The sequence below is a fragment of the Puma concolor genome, chromosome D1, assembly GCF_028749965.1.
Source record: "Puma concolor isolate L17-30 chromosome D1, mPumCon1.1.hap2, whole genome shotgun sequence".
In the NCBI taxonomy this organism is placed as follows: Eukaryota; Metazoa; Chordata; class Mammalia; order Carnivora; family Felidae; genus Puma; species Puma concolor.
Genome location: NC_141676.1, coordinates 75,627,697 through 75,651,024, shown reverse-complemented (window position 1 = coordinate 75,651,024; position 23,328 = coordinate 75,627,697). Strand labels below are relative to the sequence as shown.

The following is a 23,328-nucleotide window of genomic DNA, read 5'->3' as shown; positions in this document are numbered from 1 at the left end:
TCCTTTGGGGTATCAGCTTACAAGAGATGCAGAGCAGGACATTCAAACTTAAGAATATTAGAATCACCTGCCATGCAACTGTTCTTTAATAAGCCCCTGGGCATCAAGACTGGATACAGAGAAAGTAATGTTCACTTATAGAAGTTCATTCAGACACAAGTATTTAATGAGCATCTACTATGTTATCCAGCACTAATCCAGAGGCTGTAAGATTCAGTGGAGAACAATATAGACTTGGTTCCAGCCATTACTCAGTTTATACTCTGTAGAGGGTACACATATGAATAATAAAAATAAATTAGAAAAAAAAGATACTTTCAGGGGCTCCTGGGTGGCTCAGTCGGTTAATTAAGCATCTGACTCTTGATTTCGGCTCATGTCATGATTGCACAGCTTGTGAGTTTGAGCCCCGCATAGGGCTCCACAGTTGGGAGCTTGCTTGGGATTCGCTCTTTCTCTCACTCTCTCTTTCTATCTGCCTCTCCCTGCTTGCATGCGCTTTGTCTCTCTCTTTAAATAAATAAAAATAAGATAAAACAAGATAACTTCAGGTGAGAAGGGCTATGAAGACACCTGCAATAAAGAGTAATAAAGAGGGGCACCTGGGTGGCTTGGTCGGTTAAGCGTCCGACTTCGGCTCAGGTCATGATCTCACGGTCTGTGAGTTCGAGCCCCGCATTGGGCTCTGTGCTGACAGCTCAGAGCCTGGAGCCCGTTTCAGATTCTGTGTCTCCCTCTCTCTTTGCTCCTCCCCTGTTCATGCTCTGTCTCTCTCTGTCTCAAAAATAAATAAACGTTAAAAAAATTAAAAAAAAAAAAAGAGTAATAAAGAACTTGATTGCATTTTTCAGTTTGACTGCTGACAGCTTGCAGGCCCCACCACACTGTCTTCCCCTCTAGGCAAGCTGATAAGAAAGCTCAGGTACTCCTACCTTTGGTGCATGTAAGAAGTTCAAATCCTGTTTGTCTAGCCAGGGCAGAAGACCTCACCCCAGGCCCAACCACCATATAACCCCGAGCCAGTCTCCTTTCCCTACTTTCTCAAGCCATTTTTGAACCAGCTTGGCACTTCAACCTTCTGCCTCCAGGCAGCGCATTACTTGGGTAGTAAGCCCTTTCATACTATCTTGGTGCCTGCGTGGCATCGCAAGTTGGCATTCAAACCAAAGTTTGGATGGAAGGTCCATCTTGCCTCGAGGAGTGATCGCATCATGAAAATAGGGCAAAGTCTCAGCATACACAAACACAGTAAGAACAGAAGCAAAGTCTCTTGGGACTAGGCTCAGAAACTTCACATCACTTCTGCTGGATGCTTTTGGTCCCGGCAAAAGTCACCAAGCCAAGTCTCCACCTCTTGATAAAGAGGGACTGCCAACATTTGTGGCCATTTTTACAATCCACCGTGACTATCAGGCTGAATCCATTTTTGCACTGCCTAGTTTACCCCCTTCATTATAATGTGAGTAAAAAATCTTTGGATGAATATTATGATTGCCAACTGTGTCCTGAGAAAGGGCTCCTCTACCGTATAAGAAGTGAGAGCCAGCGGTCCCAATGGGCCAAGTCCTATTCACCTTCTGTCCCTATCACACAGAGCACAGAACCCATCTATCCTTGGCACTGAAGGAATTATTGTAGCAGTGAACTGAATTTTAAGTGAAGAACAATATAATAGCTAAGGCACAGGGATAAAAGAAAAAAAAAAGTCTGTCATAAAACATTTTGAAAAAAATCTTCCATATATGTTCATACATCTTCTCATACATCACTCACATTTTTTATAGTCGTTTTGAACACAGCAGTATCAACTTAGTTCTCTTGTTAGGTGGGTGACAGAGCCATTGCAGATAATTCTGACATTCTAATAACATAATTAGCCCCCCGATCTGTAGGAGGGTGAGTCATCATGAACGTCCTGACAGACTTGTGAGATGGGATAAGACGGCTCACCTTTAGAAGCACGATGCGTACGCCCACAGTTATAGGGATGCATGCTAGCTGAAGTGTGGCATCGGGTTTCCTCATTGGAAGGCAAATAAGTGTATTTGACTATGGATGTTGCTGCTCTGTGTAGTTCTCAAAATGCCCTTCTGCTTTTGCATCCTCTGAGCAAAAATGCTTATTGACTATGCTAGGACTGTGCTAGGTGTGAGGGACAATGAAACAGGCAGGGATTTTGCCTTAAAGAAGAAGGAAACTAATAATAGTTGATATATTCCTATATGCAAGGCATTCTGCTATTCCGTCTACATACGCTTTTTACATAGCACTTACCACAAGCCGATGAGGTGGCTGCTATTATCCCTTACTTTACAGCCGAGGATACAGAAACTGTCATAGAATATGAATTTTTCCAGGTCATTCAGCAAATAGATGGCAGGAATCTTGGTTCAGACCCTGGCCAGCCTGAACTTACACCCAGGCTCTTTCCAATTGATAACAAAGGGCTTCTTCCAGCTATGCAAATGTACCACTGGCTTCTCTTCTCTGTTAGACCACTCCTAGAGTTATAAAAGGGAAACTTCCCTCCCTTCCCTCCCCTCAATGAATCTCTCTTTAGATTCCATCTCTACAGGACTGCGATTCAGTTGGGATGATGGGTTCATCAGACAGAGTGGCTGTGGCGAGTGAATCGTCTCCACCTCAGGGTCAAGTCCCAAGTACACATGCAGTGAAGAAGAAAATTATAACATATGGACCCTAAGTCAAACTCATCTGTGCTAGAAACACTGCAGTTGCCAGAGTGGTCACAGCAGGCAGAGTCAAGAATCTTACAGAAATGAGTAAAGCTAAAATCGTGTAAACTTGCAATAAAAAAGAAGACAATTCTAATGCTTACGGAAGTCTTCTTTTTTGCACAAGGGTAGATCAACCCTGAGGTCATATTCTGATGGTGAATGAGAAGCAGCTAAATAAGCAAGTAGTGGCTGGCGTGATGGCATGTCACTTTACTTAAAGGGAGAAGAAACCAGATGAAGCCAACCACACTTACGGTATCTCTACAGGCCCACAACTAAATACCAGCTTTTGACATCTGTGGAAAATAACTACCCTTGTTCCTCCCTTAAGTCTCCCATCCAGTCCCCAAGCTTTGCCCATGTTCTCATGTCTCTCATCTTACAGATACCCCCTCCTGTGACTGGATAGTATCACCTGTATACACCGGTACCTGTAGTTCCCTTACATCTGGATCTGCCTCCCAGTTGGCTGGTCTGATCCTAGTCTCTTTGTTATTCCAAAGACCTCTTTCACCAGGTAAATGATCTTTGTATAGGAGATTTACATCATGTCAACACTCTGCCGAAAAACCTTTCATTTCTCTGCACTTCATGTTTCTAGCCCAAACTATAACCTCAGTCTCCCCCGGCCCCCCACTCCTCTCCAGATCTTACTTCCCTTGGCAGTTAGGCTGCTCTATCACAGTCGGCCAAGGGTGCCATGTGCATCTCTCTCTAGGTCTGCACTTGAATCATGCGTGTTCTCTTCTTTTACATTGTTCCTCCTCTTATCCAAAGCCCAGGTCAAGTCTCTCGTCTTTCCAGATAAGTCCTCCCTGATACAGCCCACCCTTAACTCTTATTGGACATATAGGTTGTCTCTCACAATTAGGCATGTAATTTTATTATGTATTGCCCTACAGTTAACTACTGCTTCACTGTGCTATTCTGGTGTCCCCAACTGCTTTTGGGTAACCTTTAGTGTCATTACTATGTTTTATGTGTTGTAAGTACTCACATGTGTGTGTACATAGGCACACATATGTCTCCATAGTTATTTATTTATTGCATTGACCGTGGCCTGTTAAACAAATCTCACACAAAATGTTTGTGTATTTTCACAAATGATAATTTACATAGATTTATTATCAACTTAGATATTCTCAGAGAATTTTATTATATTTATTGCTAAATTAGATTTCTAAAAAGTAGGCTAGTTGTCCTATGAGCCTCAAATGAGATACAAGAAAAAGTTAAGGATTTTGTCAGGAAACCCTGACAGTTTTCTCTTTTCAAAGAAGCAATAAAATAACCAAGACCAGGGTTTCTAGAACAGTTGGGAATTTCCCCGTATGGATGATTGATTGATTGATTGATTGATTCATTCATTCATTCATTCAACTAAAGAGTTCCAGGATGCCTATTAGATACCAAGTACTGTGTCAGGTATCAAGGACATTATTGGTACCAAAACTCTTTGTGGATAGTTTGTATTAAGCCAAAAGGAAATGCAATTTAATTGGAAAAAATAGGTGAAAACTGTCAGATTGTCAAAAGTCTCATAACAGTTGAATTAGGCAAACTTGGTTGTCCTGATAAAAAATAAACTTATTTCATGGGGTGCCTGGGTGGTGCAGTCGGTTGAGCGTCCGACTTTGGCTCAGGTCATGATCTTGCGGTCTGTGAGTTTGAGCCCCACTTTGGGCTCTGTGCTGACAGCTTGGAGCCTGGAGCCTGCTTTGGATTCTATGTCTCCCTCTCTCTATGCCCCTTTCCCACTCATGCTCTCTCTCTCTCTCTCTCTCTCTCTGAAAAATAAATAAACATTAAAAAATTAAAAAAAAAACTCATTCCAGGGGCTCCTGGGTGGTTCAGTCGGTTAAGTGTCTGACTTGATTTTGGCTCATGGTTTGTGGAATTGAGCCCTGTGTTGGGCTCTGTGCTGACAGTGCAGAGCCTGCTTAGGATTCTCTCTCTCTCTCTCTCTCTCTCTCTCTCTCTGCCCCTCCCCTGCTCCTATGTGTGTATACTCTTGCAAAATAAACAAATACACATAAAAAACAAACAAACTCATTCTAGTTCCATTTGATTTTGATTTCAACCTCTACCATGGGCACAGCTTGATTGAAGCTGGTCAGAGCTATCAAAAAAATTTTTTTTTAACGTTTATTTATTTTTGAGAAGAGAGAGACAGAGCATGAGCAGGGGAGGAGAGAGAAAGAGGGAGACACAGAATCTGAAACAGGCTCCAGGCTCTAAGCTGTCAGTACAGAGCCTGACGTGGGGCTCGAACTCACAGATCACAAGATCATGACTTGAGCTGAAGTCAGACGCTCAACCAACTGAGCCACCCGGGCGCCCCAGGTCAGAGCTATTTAATGTCAAAGTTATACGTAAATTTTCTCAATTTCTCTTTTTTGTGTGTGTCTGTTGAAGAATTACAATGTGCATGGCTTGGAAGGTAGAGATTGGGAAAGCCAGTACACTGAGCCCCTGAACTGTAGTGTGGGAAGTAAGATTTCTCTGCTTTGTAATGAATCCTTGGAAAACCCAATGGCTTTGCTCCAAAACTGTCCTGCTGGAACGGAGGATTATGTCACATGGGTCATTACACTTCCAAGCTTTGAGCCTCAGAATGAGCATTAAATTAAAATTCCCTGCACCTAGTAGGCAGAACATTGTGACACTTAAAAGATGTGAAAGTGCTAAATGAATTCTGAGCAATAATATTATCACCACTGCATATTTATTGAGTTCAACAGGGTGCTAAGTATGGTGCAGACGGATAATACAAGCAGTCTATACAAAAAGCAACAGCAATACTCTTATAAGAACTCTCTCATTCATCTGCTTCAGGAATAGACAGTGTAACTAGACTTGTTAGAAATAGTCTCCTCTTTTCAAAAGTATCCGCAAGGTCCTCTATGCTTTTGTTTGATTTGAAAGTGGCCGATTTTCTACAGTTACCATTTATGAATGTGGCCAAGTCTCCCATTTTCCAAATTACCATAAGAATGCTGCAGGCACTAAACTGAAGAACTTCATCCCTTTGCAACTGGAAATTACAAATGGAGTTTTCTGAGAAATCTTAAATAAATCAGTTGTAAAATATGATATACATACCAGTATGTCTTTTATTCAAATGGGGAATATGCATTTTCAAAATTAATAATACCGCTTTTTAACTAGCCTTCAGTTTTCTGAAAAAAAATGCATACATTTGAATACCAAAAGAATTTAAATAGTTTAGTCTAAAATTAAAGAGCGTAACTATCCGAAGTTAAAGCATGAAGCAAATTTCCTATCTTTAACGAATCTAGACCCAAATGGAGGAAGAGTTAAAGTACGGTACACTCAATATGTGTGTGCAAGAACCAATATACATGTGGATGAGCTCAAAGAATAACTTTGCATATACAGAAACTAATTGAATTTCAGAATCCTGACTTTCTTTATTTAAATGCCAGCCCATCAGGGTTATAAGAAAAAAAAAATTAAGCACTTTAGAGAAAATGGGTTATAAACTGTCATTGTTGAGTTTAGTGTTCTGACAACTTTGAAAGTAACTACAACGTAATTTCCCAAGTTGGTAGCTAAAATAATGGAACATCTGGATGCCATTGAAATGTATGACAATCAAGGAGAGAACAGAAAAGCAGTGGGAACAATGCTTTTCCTCTGCTTAAATTCTTTGTGGTTTTGAACTCTTGCTTCAAACCTCCGTTGTGGCAGTCAAGGGCAGCACCCTTCTCAAAGATTCACCTTTTATTCCTGATCCTAGGAGCCATCTCTGGGCCTATTTATCCTGCCCACAGCTGCACTTTTCACTGGCTTGCCTTCCTTATCTGCTCTTAGACCCTACTCCTGCACACCTGTGTGAAATCAGCAGCATTCAGTGTCACATGCAAACGGGTCAGAGTGCTGATGTCAACCTCGTATGCTATGTCTGGCCTTTGGAAATGTAGGCATCTCCAGATAATATCATTAATGAAGCAACCAGAGTCCAATGTCCTCTGTCCTTCTGGGGCCAAGTGACACTAGCGTGAATGACATAACGAAGTTGAACTGTATAGACAGAGGAGCAAGATACATTTGTCTTCCTGGCAGGCAGCCTCATATATGGTCCATCCTCCTACAGTTTTTGGACTAGACTTGCCACTTGTCAGATGTCTAATGTTACATATTAGACTGCTGGAAATGGCCAGACACAGGCCTTATATAACCACTAAAGCTCCTCCTGAATAAGAACTCACTGTAACTGAGTTGAGATTCATTTTCTCCTTCCTCTGTGTAACCACAACAAAGAGGAGGGGCAAGAACATTTTTTTTCAATACAATCTAGCCAGTACTTACTGTGAGTCTAATAAGTATAACCTAAGTGTCAGGGGGAAAACAAAAATAGTCATTAAGGACCCTATAATCCACAGTCTCACAACAGATGCATATTCATTAGTTACATATTTATTTACATACTTATCCTAGGAATGGGATATTTCATTGAAGCATATTATTTTTACTGCCCTTTCTTACCAGCAACCACGTTTTGGGGTTATCTGAACGTGGAGTGTCTCTAAGTACAGAGATGGCTTACTCTTGGCATGCGCACCAGAGTCTTTCCAGAGTCCCTTTACTGAACAGCTCCAAGTTGGAAGTGATGTGGTATGTGTAAGCAGGCGGCCCTTCTTGCTACTGGGTCTGCGTGCACATCTGATGGGAGTTGGCTTTTCCACGTGGGAAGGCGTATGTGCCCTCTCAGAGACATGTCAAGCCTTGGCTAGAGTTTGTTTTGGATATTTTCCCTCTTTTTACGGCACAACTTGCCACCAGCAGAGAATGCAGACAGCTATGCCAAATGTGAATGCTGCTTGCGTGCCCCCGTTTGGCAAATGTTTGCCCAGATCTTTAGTTTGGGATGTAAATAGTCCATCGTCTATTAGATATTTTCCAAGGTACTATTTAATGCTGAAATTTTATGCTTCTGTGGGATTTACTGCATTTTTGTGGAAAAGTTGCTTACAGGGTACCATTTTGCTTTCAGTGAGAAAGTATTGTAAGGTAGAACATGCATCTAGAGTGGAAGAGAGGAAAGCAGATCACATGTGTGGGTAAGGTGTTCAGATGTCTAAGGTTCCATATTTAGGTTTTGTGATCAGGTTTCTGATATAATTTTCTAAACGACATGGGTTAATAGGCAGTAGTCTTTCTTCAAGTGTTTCAGAGATATTTTTGTAAAAATTGTCTTACATTGTATAATTTTTCCTTCTATAAGTGAATGCTATGAGGTAGAATATCACAACTCTAGCCACGGGAAGGACTTTTGCTCATATTTGTGTGTAGTCTGGTCAAGTGTATGAAAACATCTGTTAAATGATATTAGATCACGTACAGGGTTTTTCTTTTAGCTAGTCTATAAGCAGAGGGAGGTAAGCAAATGCCTGTCTGTAAGCGGGCACCAAATCAACTTACAGAAGTATGAACAGGGGAGCTAGGGGCTAGGCTGTACCTGTGCAGTCTTCCAGAAAAAGTGATGGGTGGTCCATTTCCTTAAGGTCACTAGAAAGCAACCACAGACTGCTGTTTAATGTGATCTCACACAAGCACAAAAGAAAGTAATAATAACACATGTAATATAGAAAAATGCCCACAAGAGGTGCACTTGAGTGGCTCAGTTAGTTAAGTATGTGACTCTGTATTTTGGCTCAGGTCATGATCTCATGGTTCATGAGTTGAAGCCCCACATCAGGCTTGCTCTCTCTCGCTCTCTCTCTCTCTCTCTCTCTCTCTCCCTTTCTCTGCCCCTCCCCTGCTCTCTCTCTCTCAAAATAAATAAAAGAAGAAAAATGCCCATAATAAATTGGAAAATGCAAAAGAAAGGTTACAAATAATATGTGTAATATTATTTCAATCTTTTTGACAAATTTTCTGCAGTATTGTCTTATATATCCATAAATACAAAACATGTTCTAAAAGTTCACACCCCAAAATGTAAAAAGTGATCATCACTGCATGGGGAAATTATGAGCGTTAAAATTTTCTTCTGGCTTGTATCTCTCTCTTCCTCTCTCCCTGCCTCTGTGGTTTACAGTGAACATGTATTATGTATTACATGCTTCTAGCACATCATAGTTACATGTTTCTAATCAATGTATAATTAGAAATACCTATATTTTATTTTATTTTATTTTATTTTTTTTTTTTTTTTTTTAAATTTTTTTTTTTCAACGTTTATTTATTTTTGGGACAGAGAGAGACAGAGCATGAATGGGGGAGGGGCAGAGAGAGAGGGAGACACAGAATCGGAAACAGGCTCCAGGCTCCGAGCCATCAGCCCAGAGCCCGACGCGGGGCTCGAACTCACGGACCGCGAGATCGTGACCTGGCTGAAGTCGGACACTCAACCGACTGGCCACCCAGGCGCCCCTGAAATACCTATATTTTAATAATTCTATTGCAGGCCCTATGTAACTTCTGAAAGAAGAGTTTTAAAAGAGACCCTAATTTTCTTCCTTTCGCTGAGCTGTACATACACGTGCTTTAAACCATTGTACACTGAGTTCATTCTTCCTTACATACTGATGTCCTTGTGATATGACAGGAACTTTCAAATAAGTTGCTCTTGGAAGCATCATTTTTGAAGATGGGTAAATGGTTTTGTGCATGTATCAAAGCACACATCATGGGTCTGTCACGGCCTCGCACAGAGAGATTTGTAATTCTTCATCCCAACGTGGCACAAGCATGTCCTGGCTACTGCTGATAGAGACAGAACATCTCCTGTTGTAAAAACGCTACATAAAAACCCTATCATCTTCTCTAGCTGAAACCAAATGAGCGCATCTCTAATTCCCGCATTCCACAAGAGCATCTGCTGCAGCCCTGTCCCTCTGCTGGAAAGGCTGTCATGTTGCCCTAAATTTACCTGTAGACCTTCTGACCTCTCTTTCACCTAATGACAGATCTAAGGCCTTCGGATGGTAATGATGGAATATGTAAAGGTGAAACTTCCCCAAACTTATTCTCAAATGGCAAAGAGGCTGTTCCCCACACCGAGAAGAGAAAAACACAGTCATTTATATGGTAAGCTAAGGGATACCAAAAGTTTTTCTCACTGCATTCAATTGAAAAACAGGACAAGAACAAATTAAGACCCTGTCTATGTGGAGAAAGAGGACATTCTGCTTTTTCAGAACACAGGGCTCGATTGGTCAGAAGGCCCTTGCTCCGTGGGTCCTCGCTGCCTACTTCAGAATGTCTTCATAAAGCTTCTTAAGAGGGCTATTAATGAGAACTCCTACATTTTTAAAAATATTGAACTTTTAAAATTTTATTGGAAAGTAGTATCCTAGAAGTAGGGTGTATCTCAATCACATCACAGCAAAGTATACATTAACACGGAGCTTAGCCCCACGTCCAATTTTAAGATTTATCAGCGTCTTTAAAAGTGTCCAGTGGCATGCCAGGAATTATAACAGGGTGCCTTATGAAAAATCTATGATCTTCCTTCTGAATTATATATTTACGACCTACTGAGGATGATAGATTTCAGGGAGGTAAATGTGATTTAGGAACTGCTTTTAGGCTCCAAGCACACCGGGGTTGGCAAGTGGCCCTGGGGTGAGGCCCTTCCCCTTTCCGCATGTCAGCTGGTTCCACAGGAGGCCTGCAAACCTCTCACGGAGGAACATTCTGGGCAGTACCGATCACTGTAACCTGGCAGGCGTGGATTATCCGGGTTGGGGGTTACCTATAGCCTGAAACTGAAGGTTCAACCACCATGCAGTCACAGAGTGCCTGTGATGTCCCGGGTATTGTTCTAGGTGATGGGACTACAAAGAGCATTCTCCTCAGCTCTGGCCCTCCAGCCTACCATGGACCTTCGTCAAAGGTAGGGCCAGGCAGGTAGATGATGCGGAATCTCTGGGGAGCTCATCCTGCAGCCTGCTAAGAGAGATGAGGACGGCCTGCAGAAGGGACACAGCTTGAAATGCCTAAGGGCAATAAATCTGGAATTACGGTATCTGTCACCGGGTATTCTCCTGACTACTCTTGACCGGTTTACGATTTCCTCACAGCTGACGTGTTGACATCTGAATAAAGCAGAAAAAAAATCTCAATGTGTGTTTCAACATTAAACACACACTTACTCTCTCAACAACTAAACACAATTTAAAGCCTTAAAAGGATTATAATTCCACAGAAAGCATGGGAGTTAGTGGGAAGACCGGGTGGGCCTAGAGACAGCCAACCAGAGAAATTAGCTATCTGTCCCAAGATAATCTCAAGAATAACTACTTTATGGAGTCCCTGGATTCCAGGACCGCTAGAGCTCTCAGCTTGGGTGCCTTCATTTCCTCTCAGATTCTGACTCAGAAAGCCAGGGAGACTCTCCTTCCTGGAGACGAGAGGCCCAGTGACCTTCTTCACAGCTGGGCCAGACCCACGGCTGACTGCTCATACAGCCTATCTTAGGAGAATGAGCTGTTCCAACTTACTCAGTCCTGATCCAGTTAAACGGATACTGGCACACAGAAGGCTCTGAAACTTCGGGCTCCTCTTCAGAAAAGGAAGGAAGGAGTTAATACTCTTTTACGTGCATACCATGCACCAGGAACTATGCTAGGTACATTTACAGATGCCGTCTCATTAAAGAACCTTAAGTATATTCAACAACCATGAGAAAATTCAAGATACAAGGCCTCACATAGTGTAGCATGTGTTCGGGATTCTGCCACAAGAGGACTGTTTCAGGAATCACCAGGAAAAATTTTAAGCTTCTAATCATAAGAGCTACTGTACGCTAAACACTTAACAAGTGCAGTATACATGCAACATGCCAATCCTCACAAAATCCTAGGAAGTTGTTGTTGTTTATTATTTTTCAAGATTTTAAGTTTAGGGGTGCCTGGGTGGCTCAGTCGGTTGGACGTCTGACTTCGGCTCAGGTCATGATCTCACGATTTGTGGATCTGAGCTCCTCATCGGGCTCTGTATTGACAGCTCAGAGCCTGGAGCCTGCTTTGGGTTTCTGTGTCTTCCTCTCTCTGGCCCTCCCCTGCTCGTGCTCTGTCTCTCTCTGCCTCTCAAAAATAAATAAAATTGTTAAAAAAATTTTATTTATTTTTGAGGGAGGGAGAGAGAGAGAGAGAGAGAGAGCGAGAGCGAGTGAGTGCATGACTCGGGGGAGGGACAGAGAGACAGGTAGAGAGACAATCCCAAGTAGGCCCTGCACTGTCAACACAGAGACGGACGTAGGTCTTGATTTCATGAACCATGAGATCACGAACTGAGCCAAAATCAAGAACTGGATGCTTAACCAACTGAGTCACCCAGGTGCCCCTGTTTTATTATTATTATTATTATTATTATTATTAGCATCATCATCATCACCGTCATCCCAATTTTACGGGTGAGGAAACTGAGGCTAGATAAAGAAAGGTGAGTGAGTGGTGAGGTCTGTCTTCAAATCCTATGCTTTAACTGTCTCTATCCACATTTGTAGTACAAAGGGCATTGTTTTATAAGAGATGTTTTATTTCTAAGTCAGGTTGAATAATTGTAAAATACATACAGTGCTACATCCCTGAAGATGAAATAACCAAACTTATTATAGGTTTTCTCACTTTCAAAGGAACTGATGGTATTTGCCCTAACACATCGACCTATTTTCCTTGGTTCTGACATCCAGGACTGTCCTGACTTATCTTCCTTACAGTGATCTGCATCCTGCTGACAGCCCTCTCCGCATTTTGCTAAAACAACGTTGCCACACAATAGATGAGATTGGTAGCCCCCGGTTTGTCACAGAAGCAAGTCATTTGGAAGGTCCTGAAACCACAGCTCACTTGAACAAAGCTGTCTGCAGCAAGCAGGAAGCAAGCCAAAGTAGTTTTTCCGTTTTATTAATAGAGGCACTTGAGTTGGAATCTCATGTTCTGAACCTGCCGCCATTATATTTTTATTTTCCCGCAGACAGACTTAACGTGCCCAACTGGGTCATACACCTCTGGCGTTAGGCACAAGCTTGGATGATTTCTGAAGGGCCCAAATGAAATCAGACTGGACAGATCATTCTGTAGCTCAGAGAGTGTGCTGCACAAAACAAACTAGGAAAGCAACACAAGGGAAAAAGAGCGAAAAGGAGCTTTGGAAGTACAGGGCAGAGGGTCAATTTATCATCACTGCACTAGGGGGAGAAGTCAGCCCGGGCTTCTGGGATGTGTGATTCACGTGGAGAGTCATCATGATTGTTCCGAGCCGTGTGAGGAAGGGATAAGGATCTGTGTGACACCAGATCTACAGGGTAGAGGTTCTCCGCCACCCCTCTTCCCTCACCTACCCCTCCCCTGCCCCCCCTTCCTGCCCCCTCCCCTGCCAGGACCCAATCAGTGCTTGCCCAGGAAGGAAGCAGCAGCATAGCATCACACTCAGAAACCATTCACAAGGGAAAACAAAAACAGAGCCCCAGCTCCCGGTGGCCTGTGGGCCCAGCACAACAAGCTGTGACCCGCCTGGAGCAGTTATCTGCCCGCCTGCACCACCAGCGAGCTGGGAGCAAAAAGCAGTCTCATTTCCATTTCCAGGTAGGACGGACCACTGGATGGACAGACCTTCCCAGGTCCAGGGGAACAGGTTTCATTTACTGTTGATCGACCAATTAGTGTTCAGATTTGAGGAGAAACAAAACAAATCCAAGCTTTCAAAACCAGATAAATTAGAGGTGGCTATTTATAGAATCAAGGACTCATTCCAGACGAGTCTCCTAGTGTACAAAAGTGACTGCAGATTATTAACTTGGAGGCTAACCAGGGACACAGACAAATGAAGCTAAGAAGGAAAAAACTGCCAGCGGCAGACGAAGCAGGCATGATGCCCTCGCGACTCTGTGTAATCCAAGGAGCCAAAGCAATGCTTCCCTTCCCCGGTTCGGATGAAGACAGGGTGGGAAGGTGGCCCTCCACTGAGATCCTAACCAAGTCCTCACATGCTGTCATTCCCAACCTCAACAGGGTCTCTTCAGACACAGCCCTGGGCTCATTTCTTGTATTTCTATGGGTTCAAAAGGGCACGTTGTGAAAAAAAAAATGTGCAGCAAAGAGAGGATAAGACACAAACTGCATTCTACAATATATGTGAATTATTTACTCTATTGTGAGAGGATTACAAATTATGAGGCAGTAAGAAAAGAAATCCTCCCTTATATCAAATGTTGTAAACCAGAAGCTCATTGCCTTACACGGTGTTAAATAAAATGGAGGTGTCAACTTTCGTATAGGGAGATTTGACATATAAATCTGATTTGGGGGTTTTTCCTTGTTTTGTTTTGGGAAAAATCAGAATTTCTGATGAAACCGGATTTGCCTGCTTCCATTTTGTCACCGGCTGAGCCTCTTCAGAAGGGGCAGGTGAGACCTGCCACGTTTCCCCTCTCCACCCCCACCCGTATACATGCTGTGCCTCTCAATTACCAGTCGTGGGGCTAGCCCGCAATTTCCATGTTGAGCAAACCACCTCTGAGCACTAATATTTGCTTTGAAAAATGTGTGTGTGTCTCATTCAATATGTACTCTTTGGTCAGCTGGGAAAACACATTGATATATACGCAATTCACACTTCCGGGAAGATCTCACGTAAGATCGTTCTTCAGGGCTGGTACCGACCTGGACTGTCCCGCAGGAATTGGAATGGCAACCCTTGCTCCCACCTCAGCTGCACGTGTTCCCGCACCAAGTACACATGCACACGCACCACCACCATCACCATCGCCTTGACCGCCATCACGCCACCATCGCCACCGCCCCAGGACCACTACCCCCAGCACACTACCACCCATCAGCATCACTGCCGCCACCAGTACTCCTTATTTAACTGGAGTTGCAGTGCCAAAGGCCACCCCTGACTAGCCTGCTTACACCCTCTTGGGGCATTATTTGAAACATAAGAACGACGGTGGTTTAGCAAAATCGAAAGGGGCACGTCTGTTCCTGAGCTAAGAGACAGGATTTCTGGGAAAGATGGGCCAGAAACCCTCACTGCAGACAGTGGAGTAAGCAGGCACTCAGAAAGGTAGGTACCTGAGGGCAGGGAAGCAGGTAGAAACCAACGTATGCCGTGAGGGAGCTCTCTCTGAGGAATTTTCACTTGGGGCTGCTTTGTGATCGTAGTTACGGAGTGTGGAACGTGGAGATAACCATAGTTAGGTGGAGGCTTTTTCTTCCTATACTGGGTTTGTAGTTGCCCCAGTGCCTCGGTAAATCAAGTAGGCTTGTGAGGGGGCAGTGTGAGGAGAAAGGGGCAGGAGTGGGCCAGTAACTGGAGTCTGCCTGCTGTAGTAGGGTGTTCAGGCAGCTGTAACAAATGACAACAGGCTGAACGGCTTACACAACAGAAATTTATTTTCTCACCGTTCTGGAAGCTAGAGATCTGAGGTCAAGGTGCTGACAGGGCTGGTCTCTTATGAGGCCTCTCTCCTCAGCTTGTAGATGGCTGTCTTCTCCCTGCGTCTTCACATGATTTCCCCTCTGAATGTGCCCGTGTCCAAATTTCCTTTCCTGATAAGGACACCAGTCATACTGGATCCTCCCCTAATGACCTCATTTTAAACTAATTTCCTGTTTAAAGACTCCAAATACAGTCACATTCTGAGGTGGCAGGGTTTGGGACTTCAATGTATGACTTTCAACATAGGCAATTCAGCCTGTAACCCTTGGTCTCTTTTTCTGCTGGAGTCCAAGCTGGTGCGCACAGTGCGGGCACAGCATCCTCTCAGGCGGACTTTGTCGTGGGGCTTGGGGCAGTGCCCCGCAGGGACAGCCCCTGTCCAGAGCTCCGCAGGCACCGAGGAGCAGCTGAGGGAGGAGCCAATGGATACCTGAAGAGCAGAAGAGAAAACCTTCTCTTCTCATGCTCATAAAATGCTGATGCCTGAGGGTGGGCTGACCCGACACCTGGGTAAATCTGGTGTGAAACAAGAGTGGGAGGGATGCCTGGGTGGCACAGTCAGTTGAGCGACCGGCTCTTGGTTTCAACTCAGGTCATGGTCTCACAGTTCATGGGTTCGAGCCTCACATCGGGCTCTGCGCTGGCAGCCTGCTTGGATTCCCTCTCTCTCTCTCTCTCTCTCTCACTCTCTCCTCCCACCCCACTCCCCTCTCTGCCCCTCCCCCACTCACACCATCGCTGTCTCTCTCAAGATAAACAAATAAACTCTAAAAAATAAAACAAGAGTGGGAAAAGATGATTTGATTTGCCATGTTTCAATGTGCTGATGGATGTTCAGGGCCACACTGTTCTACAAAGCGAGGAAGGCATGTACTGGACGCCACCATGAAGTGATTATTTGATCTTGGGTCTCTCGTCCCTTGTCTCAGTTTCTGCATCTGTAGAATGCGGGCGGGAGAAGTGTCTGGATGATACGAATGGAAAACAGCCCCTTAATTCCAAGCCAGCAGCTCACGAATAATCGGCAGGTTAGACTCTAGTGACCTCGGTGTGAAAGGTGAAGAAAAAATGCTCAGGGGGCAAAACATGTGAGGTCCAGTAACAGAAGCTGTGCCTAGCCCAGTGCCGGGCCCAGAACAAGCATGGGATAAAGCTTGCCAGACAGGAGGAAACCAGTGACTTTTCATTACTTTTCGAAGTGGCTATGAGAAGAAACCAACCCTCCCTCCGAGGCCAGTGTGTCCTACAGGTGCTGTGTCCGTGGTTGGACACACCACCTTTTTTGAAGGGCCGCCCGGTACTTCCTGCAAAGTTTCATGAAGGAGGCAGAAAGAAGGACCTACTGAGAGAAACTTCCATTTCTCTCATAGGTAAATTACCCAACTGCGGACTGCTTAATGCGTTGAAACAGGCCTGCAATCCTTCACCACCAGAAATGGCCATCATCTCCAGAGCAGAAGCTTGACAAAGGAAGAAACCTGTAAGGATGTGTAGTCACCGACAAAAAAATCAATCTGCATCCTAAGGCAAGAGGAAATGTTACAAAAACTTAGCAAAGAACATGATTTTTTTTTTCTCAGAAGATACAGCCACAAAAAGGGATGAGAATTTCAAACAGGAAGAAAAAAATGGTCATGTGAGGTGTACCTCACAGAGGACAACGGATGAGTATGCTACAGGGACAGGTACTAAATAATTTACATTCCTATAGATCTAGTGTATCAGTCTGTAATTTTTTTTTGTTATTAATACCGACTGCACTCTAAAATCTCACCGCCTTCTCTGGGCTACTTCAAGTTATATGCGCACACACACAACGTAATTTCCCATCCTGTGTCTTTATACTGGTGACTGGGCCTTGTCATCTTTTTTGATTTGCAAATAAAATACGCTCTCTGTTCTCTTTGGAAGACTTTTATCAGAACCATCCAGCCCTGAACAGAGAAGCATTTTAAGATCAAAAGGGAGGAAAATAATACTCTTTTAGCAAGCAAGATAAAGATTCACACATAATTAAACCGGGACTATAGGATTATTTAAGTGGATATATCTTTTAAGAATAATTGAACTGTGAGAAGCTATTCAAAATACTGGGGCCAGGACTGAAAAAGAAAGGGAATTGACAAGGTGTTTGTTGAGGACTAGGCGAGAAGGGAGGGGATGGGAAAGAGGGAGGGACAGACAATGGTTCAGCAGTGTCTATGCGTGCCAGGCCCTCTGTGTAGTTCATCGGAAGAAGTAGGGATCATTGACCCCCGCTTTACAGATAAGGAAACGGGGGATCAAAGTTAACTTGGTAAGGCAGACGGGAAGACACAGCGTGTTCCATTGTTTCTGTCTCCAAGCCCATGGACGTCATCGTGTGCTAAACTGCTGTCCATCACCTCATGTAGGGTGAAACAAAGGCCTCTTAGAGTAATCATCATTCATTCATAGGGCATTTATTGAGTGCTCCCTGTTTCCCAGGTGCTAGACCAGATACTCTGAATACAGAGAGAAGTAAGTAAGGTACTTGGGACTGACAATTATGGACCAATTGCTTTCTGACAGTCAGCATCCTGAGCCTTTCCACCCGACAGTTATTAACTCTTCATACCAAGAAGAGTTAGGGACTAACACACACCTGTGTTAGGGACTATTATCCCCACTTTGCTCGTGAGGAGAAGGTGTCTAAGCCTTGTGAGCAGTCCCAAACTATAATCTCAGGCCTGCCTGAATTTAACATCTCTGCTCTCCCACACTACATCTATTCACCATCTTGGTAAATCAAATGTCACGCCCACAAAGGGCTTAAACCTAGTAGGTCATATACATAAATGATTATAACGTAAGAGAAATTAGTACATTTCTTCCTTTTTGCAGCTGCCTTCTCTAATAATGAGGTAATCAGGGCTAAAGTCGTAACCACTAAGCTAAAACATTAATTCACCGTTTAGTTTATGCATCCATTATCAACTTTCTGCACCTATTTGCTGGAATTAGCCTTCTACCTCTGTTACAATCATAAAAGGCTATGAAGGAATGTATATTCCTTTGAACAAGTGGGGTAAAAATTCCATATTTTATGGTCAGGAGAGAAGATCACTCCAATGTTTACACATAACAGACCTGAAATTAGGCAAGATCTAATGTGGAGAATTCACCAAAGAAGAGGAAGCTGCACTTGTGAATCTTTCTACCGTTCTTTGCTGGTCTTGTTTCTTTAGCAAATCCCTTGGATTCTGATCATGGCAACTGTCCTCTTATAGTCAGAGATGTAAGATGAATGCTTACAGACTCAAAAAACCCTTACAGCCTATAGATGGCCAAGCTAACATCTTAAATCAATGTACAGGCAGAGTACCAGCAGTATCCAATTAAAGTCCCTTCTATCATGGGGAATGCAAACTAGAAACAAATCACTAATGTCCTCCTGGTTACCTATTCAGAATTTAACTTAGCAAAGAACCTGTCTGCCAGGTCGGCCTCTAAATGGGTCCTTTTCAGGAAGAGTCAATTTTATTTTATTGGGAAGGAGAGATATGAAATAGAGCCAGAAGGTTAATATGAGTTTAAGAGGAGCATAGGGTTATCTTGGCAATTAAAGGCTCTCCAGGAGGTTAATTACCCACACCCAGCACTTACAACTCACACAATGGAACAGCAGTTACAAAAATCTGTGTACAGCAGAGAACTCGATTCTGCACTCTGAATGATGTTATTTTACTCAGTTTTTGGAGGACTGAGTTAAAGCAATATCTTTTCCATGATCCATTCAGAAAAAAGAAATGAATGTCACTGAAACCATCACAGCAAAGTAATATAAAAAATACTGTGACCAAGAATTGTACAATTTAGAAAGCGAGAGCAGGAGAGTGTGCATATGAGAGAGAGAGAGAGAGAGAGAGAGAGAGAGACACGGAGAGAGAGGAAGACAGATTATCTAGTGTTTGAAAACCTCAGCGGGAGGGGTGACTAAAAGAAAAGGCACAAATGATGAGGATCCTGGGTGATGGGCAGAGAAATGGTGGGTGCTTGAGGGCAAGTTGAAATGGTTCAGCTGACCTACAGTTTTCAAATCTCCACCCTGAAACTTCAGACAAGCCAGTTTGCTGCTTTGAGCCACTGCCTTCACCCTGGTTGAAATAAATTTCTGGGCCCAAGATGGAACCACTGTTGTTCGAGGTGCCACATCAGCAAACTGAAATTTAGATAACTTGTGTGCCCCCTGTAAATGCTTCGCTTGACCAGAATCCAAGTATATCCAGCCACTCGATCCCCAAAAGCCAAGCCAATGCTGGGCTCTCTCCTTACTTCTTTGTTCTTTCTTATCCCAAACAACGTTGGCCATGTGGCCCCTGCCAGTCAGTTATTTTTAAATTTTCTCTTCCGTGTTCTTTATCCTTCACTTTGTAAAAGCTTCCTGCCTTCCACCCCATTTTGCAGTTACCTGAGTGGAGACAGTCTGCTTTGAGAGGTGTCAAAGTTTGTTTCTACGTTTGTTTCTGTCTTCTCTAGTTATTTTTTAATAACCTTCATCCAAACACATCATCATCTCTCATGTGGATCCCTACAGAAGCACCCCCAGAACCTCCCTGCTACTTGTGCCCTGCCCCAGCCCACCTCTGTTCAGCTGAGTAGCTATGCGGGCAAGCATATCTTATTACTCCCAGCTAATGTGTTTCCACTGTGCTCAGGAAAAGATGCATAATCCTTCCTACAGCCCTGTTTGCTTTCTGCAACTTCCATTTCCTATCACCTTTACCCACCTCCATCTTTAAACTCTTGATCACACCGGCCTAGGTGTTCATACTGGCCTTGAACAGAATCTTGGCTTCCTGTCACTAAATGTCACCTACTCAAGAGGCTCTCCTAACCAGACGTTGCCTCCCACTCCCACTTTCAGGCACTACCATGGGACCCTCCTTGAGTGGCCTCAGAAAGCTTGTATTTGGAGTTATAGCCTTTATTTATTTATTATGTGCCCCCTGTCCCTTCCTGTTTACTCTGTATCCCCAGCACATAGGGCAGACACTGAGACCTGGGCCAAATCAAGTAGCTATGGTCTGGGGTTCCTTTCTGCACGTCAGCTGCCTTGGAGCTACTATCCTGGAGTGTAGAGATGAAACAGAATGTTCAGGAGGTTTAGGTGTCATGACACCACACGATAATAACTAAAACCACAATGGTTACAGCTCCACTTTACCGAGCACCTTCTTAGTGCAGACACCAGATGGGATGCTATACGCCTATTTTCCCCAACGACCCTAAGAGGTTGCCAACTGCTATGCTGCACTGCCTCCCTAGGATGATTAATACCAGGTACTGAGAAATGATGTTCCGGATCCATCTGTGTTAATCTAAAGAACGAAAATGTTTGGTCAGTATTTACGTAGGTCTGTAAAGGATGCACAACTGTTAAGGATTCTTCTGGGAAGTAAATTCAGATGCCTGGAGAGCACTTTTCCCTCCTGTCACACTCCGCACCACATCTTCCTGAAGACACCGCCTTTCCAGGGACAAGGCAGCAAGTGACCTCGGCAGAGGCCCCAGCTAAGGAGACGCCCTCCTTTTCCCTGCTGGGAGGTAATGGGTTCAACTGTCTGAGAACACAACCTCCCCAGGAGTCCTGGACTCTGTTGCAAAGAAAAGAAGCGCATAAATACAACATAAGGTGTTATTATTTTGGCAAATGTTCTCTATTCTGGACCAGAAACGAACCGCAGCCCAGCGGTATGATTTTGAAAAAAGAATTATAATAATTATTTTTTGGCAGCCCGGAGTCTTTCATCTTTATGAGATGATGGCAATGTTTTAAAAGGATTATCACAGTGCTGATGATCATCATAATAATCCTTTATTATGTGTAATGCTTTAAGATAACAGTACTTTGGCATAAAACATAAGGACTGATCCCACTAGCGATCCTTTGAGGTATAAGGAACAGTAATTGTCACACTTCACAGTAGGGGAAACTGAGGTCCAGCGCAATTAAACAGTTTTTATCCATTCAAGCTAATCATGATCATGGCAAGGCAGTCCCAGCATCCACAGGCACCGATTCTTAGTGCAGTACTTGTTGAATAAATCAATGCTGGTTAACTGATTTAAAGGAAAACAACAGGAGAGAAAGGTGTGAGAGTGTGTGTGTGTGCGTGTGTGTGTAGGATCTGTGGACTCCAGTAAATGATTCTTAGGGACTAACAGATCATTTCAGAAGCACAGATTTGTGCTAAAACCTTAACAACCCCCTAACTTCCAAGCATTGTCATCCATTCTGTACCAGACCGTCACACCTAAATCACAGTGCCACACACTACCCAGACTTCAAGCTTCCCAATAAAAATACTCGATATGTATAGAAAGAATGTTCCATGAAGCGCTTTCATATCTATTTTCTCATCTCTTGCCTTATGGCGTTTTTTTTTTTCCTCCAGAAATAATGCTCTTACAGTTTATATTGCTGCTGTTTCTGTCTTAATGAATTATAGGAGTACATTTTATGGTTTCAGAAACAGTAGTCTCGGGCAGTGAATCAACTAGCAGACTTCCCCTCCTCAACCCTCTCCCCAGAAAAGAAACGAGGAGCAAAGCAACTCGCGTCTTCACAAATGATGTACTTCACTCTGATCACAGCATTTTGCTCTTTCTCTCCGCATCCGAGGCCCCGGAGGCTCACGGGGCTTTGCTCCTGAACTTTCCTTTCTGATGGCTGACAAAGGGGCTGAAGTCAAGGCAGAGATGTTGGTGCATCTGCTTGTTTTCAGAGTTAGGAGAAGGCCAGTCTGCCACCCCTGCTTGGCACTCACGAGTGCGTTCAGAGGGATGCACCCCAAATCTCCACATTCAAAACCAATCAGCCCAACAGAGACCTCTTCATTTTGGAATCCACTGTTCAAATGTATTAAAGTTCTAGTTTATGTTGAAGGTTAAAGAAGTTTAGTGAAAGTCAGTTTTAATGAATGCCAGTTCCCTCTACGCACTTACCTCCAGAAAATGTTCTGCCTGCTGTTCTCGATCCAATTTCCTTGAAGTTGTTGTAATCAGACCTGCGTAGAAATGAGAATATTTGACTTTTAAATATCTGGGGCAAGTAGCTTACTGAGCACGGGAAGCAAATTCAGTTAAAGGAAAAGCAAAAATGATGGGGAACAGTAACTCTCCAATCCCCAGTGACAATCGAGATGTTTCCAAATTATTCTTAAAACAAAATAAACTACACAAAGAAAACCTGCAAAATTTGTTCTGGCTCTGCTTACCTCAGTGAGATACTGTCATCACTCTGGGGATGTAAAAATTCACTAAAGAACCATTGTTTTTCCGATAATGAGGAATGTCAATGATTCATTTGCATATGACTGAAATTCTACAGTAAGAACCTCATTAAAGATTTCAGAGTTCTTGAACATTAATAGGTTGTTGATGCTGATTAGAATCAGTCTGTGAAACAGCACTTTCTTATTTAACGTTTTTATGCTTATATAATTTTTTGTTACACTTGACAAAGAAGGTTACTTCCGTAATAGCTCCTTGTACACATAGTTATTTCAAATTTAATAACTCTTATATATGGAAGACCTCACACCGTAATTTTATCATTGTGTTTTATGTGTTTAAATCTTTACACAAAATAAGATCCACATGGGAAATATCTCTGTATCTTTCCTTCGAATGGAGTTTCCCATAAATGAATCAGCCCTTTGAGTATAAAGACAAAGAAAAGGCAATGAGAAGACAGAATCTTCAAGGCTGCCCAGCTTATTGCATCAATTTGTCTTTTGCAGGTTTTATTATTATTATTGTCAAATGGCAATTAGGAGGTCAAATTTATATTCCATTTCTTGACTCTACACTGTCCCTGAAGACAAGAGACTATGGATTGGGCTGGCTTCATGACCTAAGCCAATGGACAGAAAAGAGCAGAGAAAATCACGTGAAAAGGTCACTCCCAACATTGGTGAGGTACGTGAAGTATGGAAAAGACATTTTGCCAAGATCTGCTGAGGAGCTCATGACCTCCAGCTTTTTTTTTTTTAACCTTGCTACTATTACTTTTATTTATTTATTTTTATATAATTTATTGTCAAATTGGCTTCCATACAAAACCCAGTGCTCATCCTAACAAGTGCCCTCCTCAATGCCCATCACCCATTTCCCCCTCTCCTCCCCCCTCGCCATCAAGCCTCAGTTTGTT

The 23,328-nt window shown here is 43.2% G+C and overlaps 1 protein-coding gene across 4 annotated transcripts in view; it reads right to left on the bottom strand.

Annotated features, from left to right (window-relative positions):
- The window catches only part of FAT3 (FAT atypical cadherin 3), a 674,764-nt gene that overhangs the window by 168,246 nt on the left and 483,190 nt on the right, over positions 1-23,328 (bottom strand). For all 4 annotated transcript variants that reach the window (XM_086678557.1, XM_086678555.1, XM_086678554.1 and 1 more), the window contains exon 4: positions 22,122-22,183. In XM_086678557.1, the coding sequence (XP_086534683.1) occupies positions 22,122-22,183 (62 nt within the window). The remainder of the gene's footprint in view (positions 1-22,121; positions 22,184-23,328) is intronic.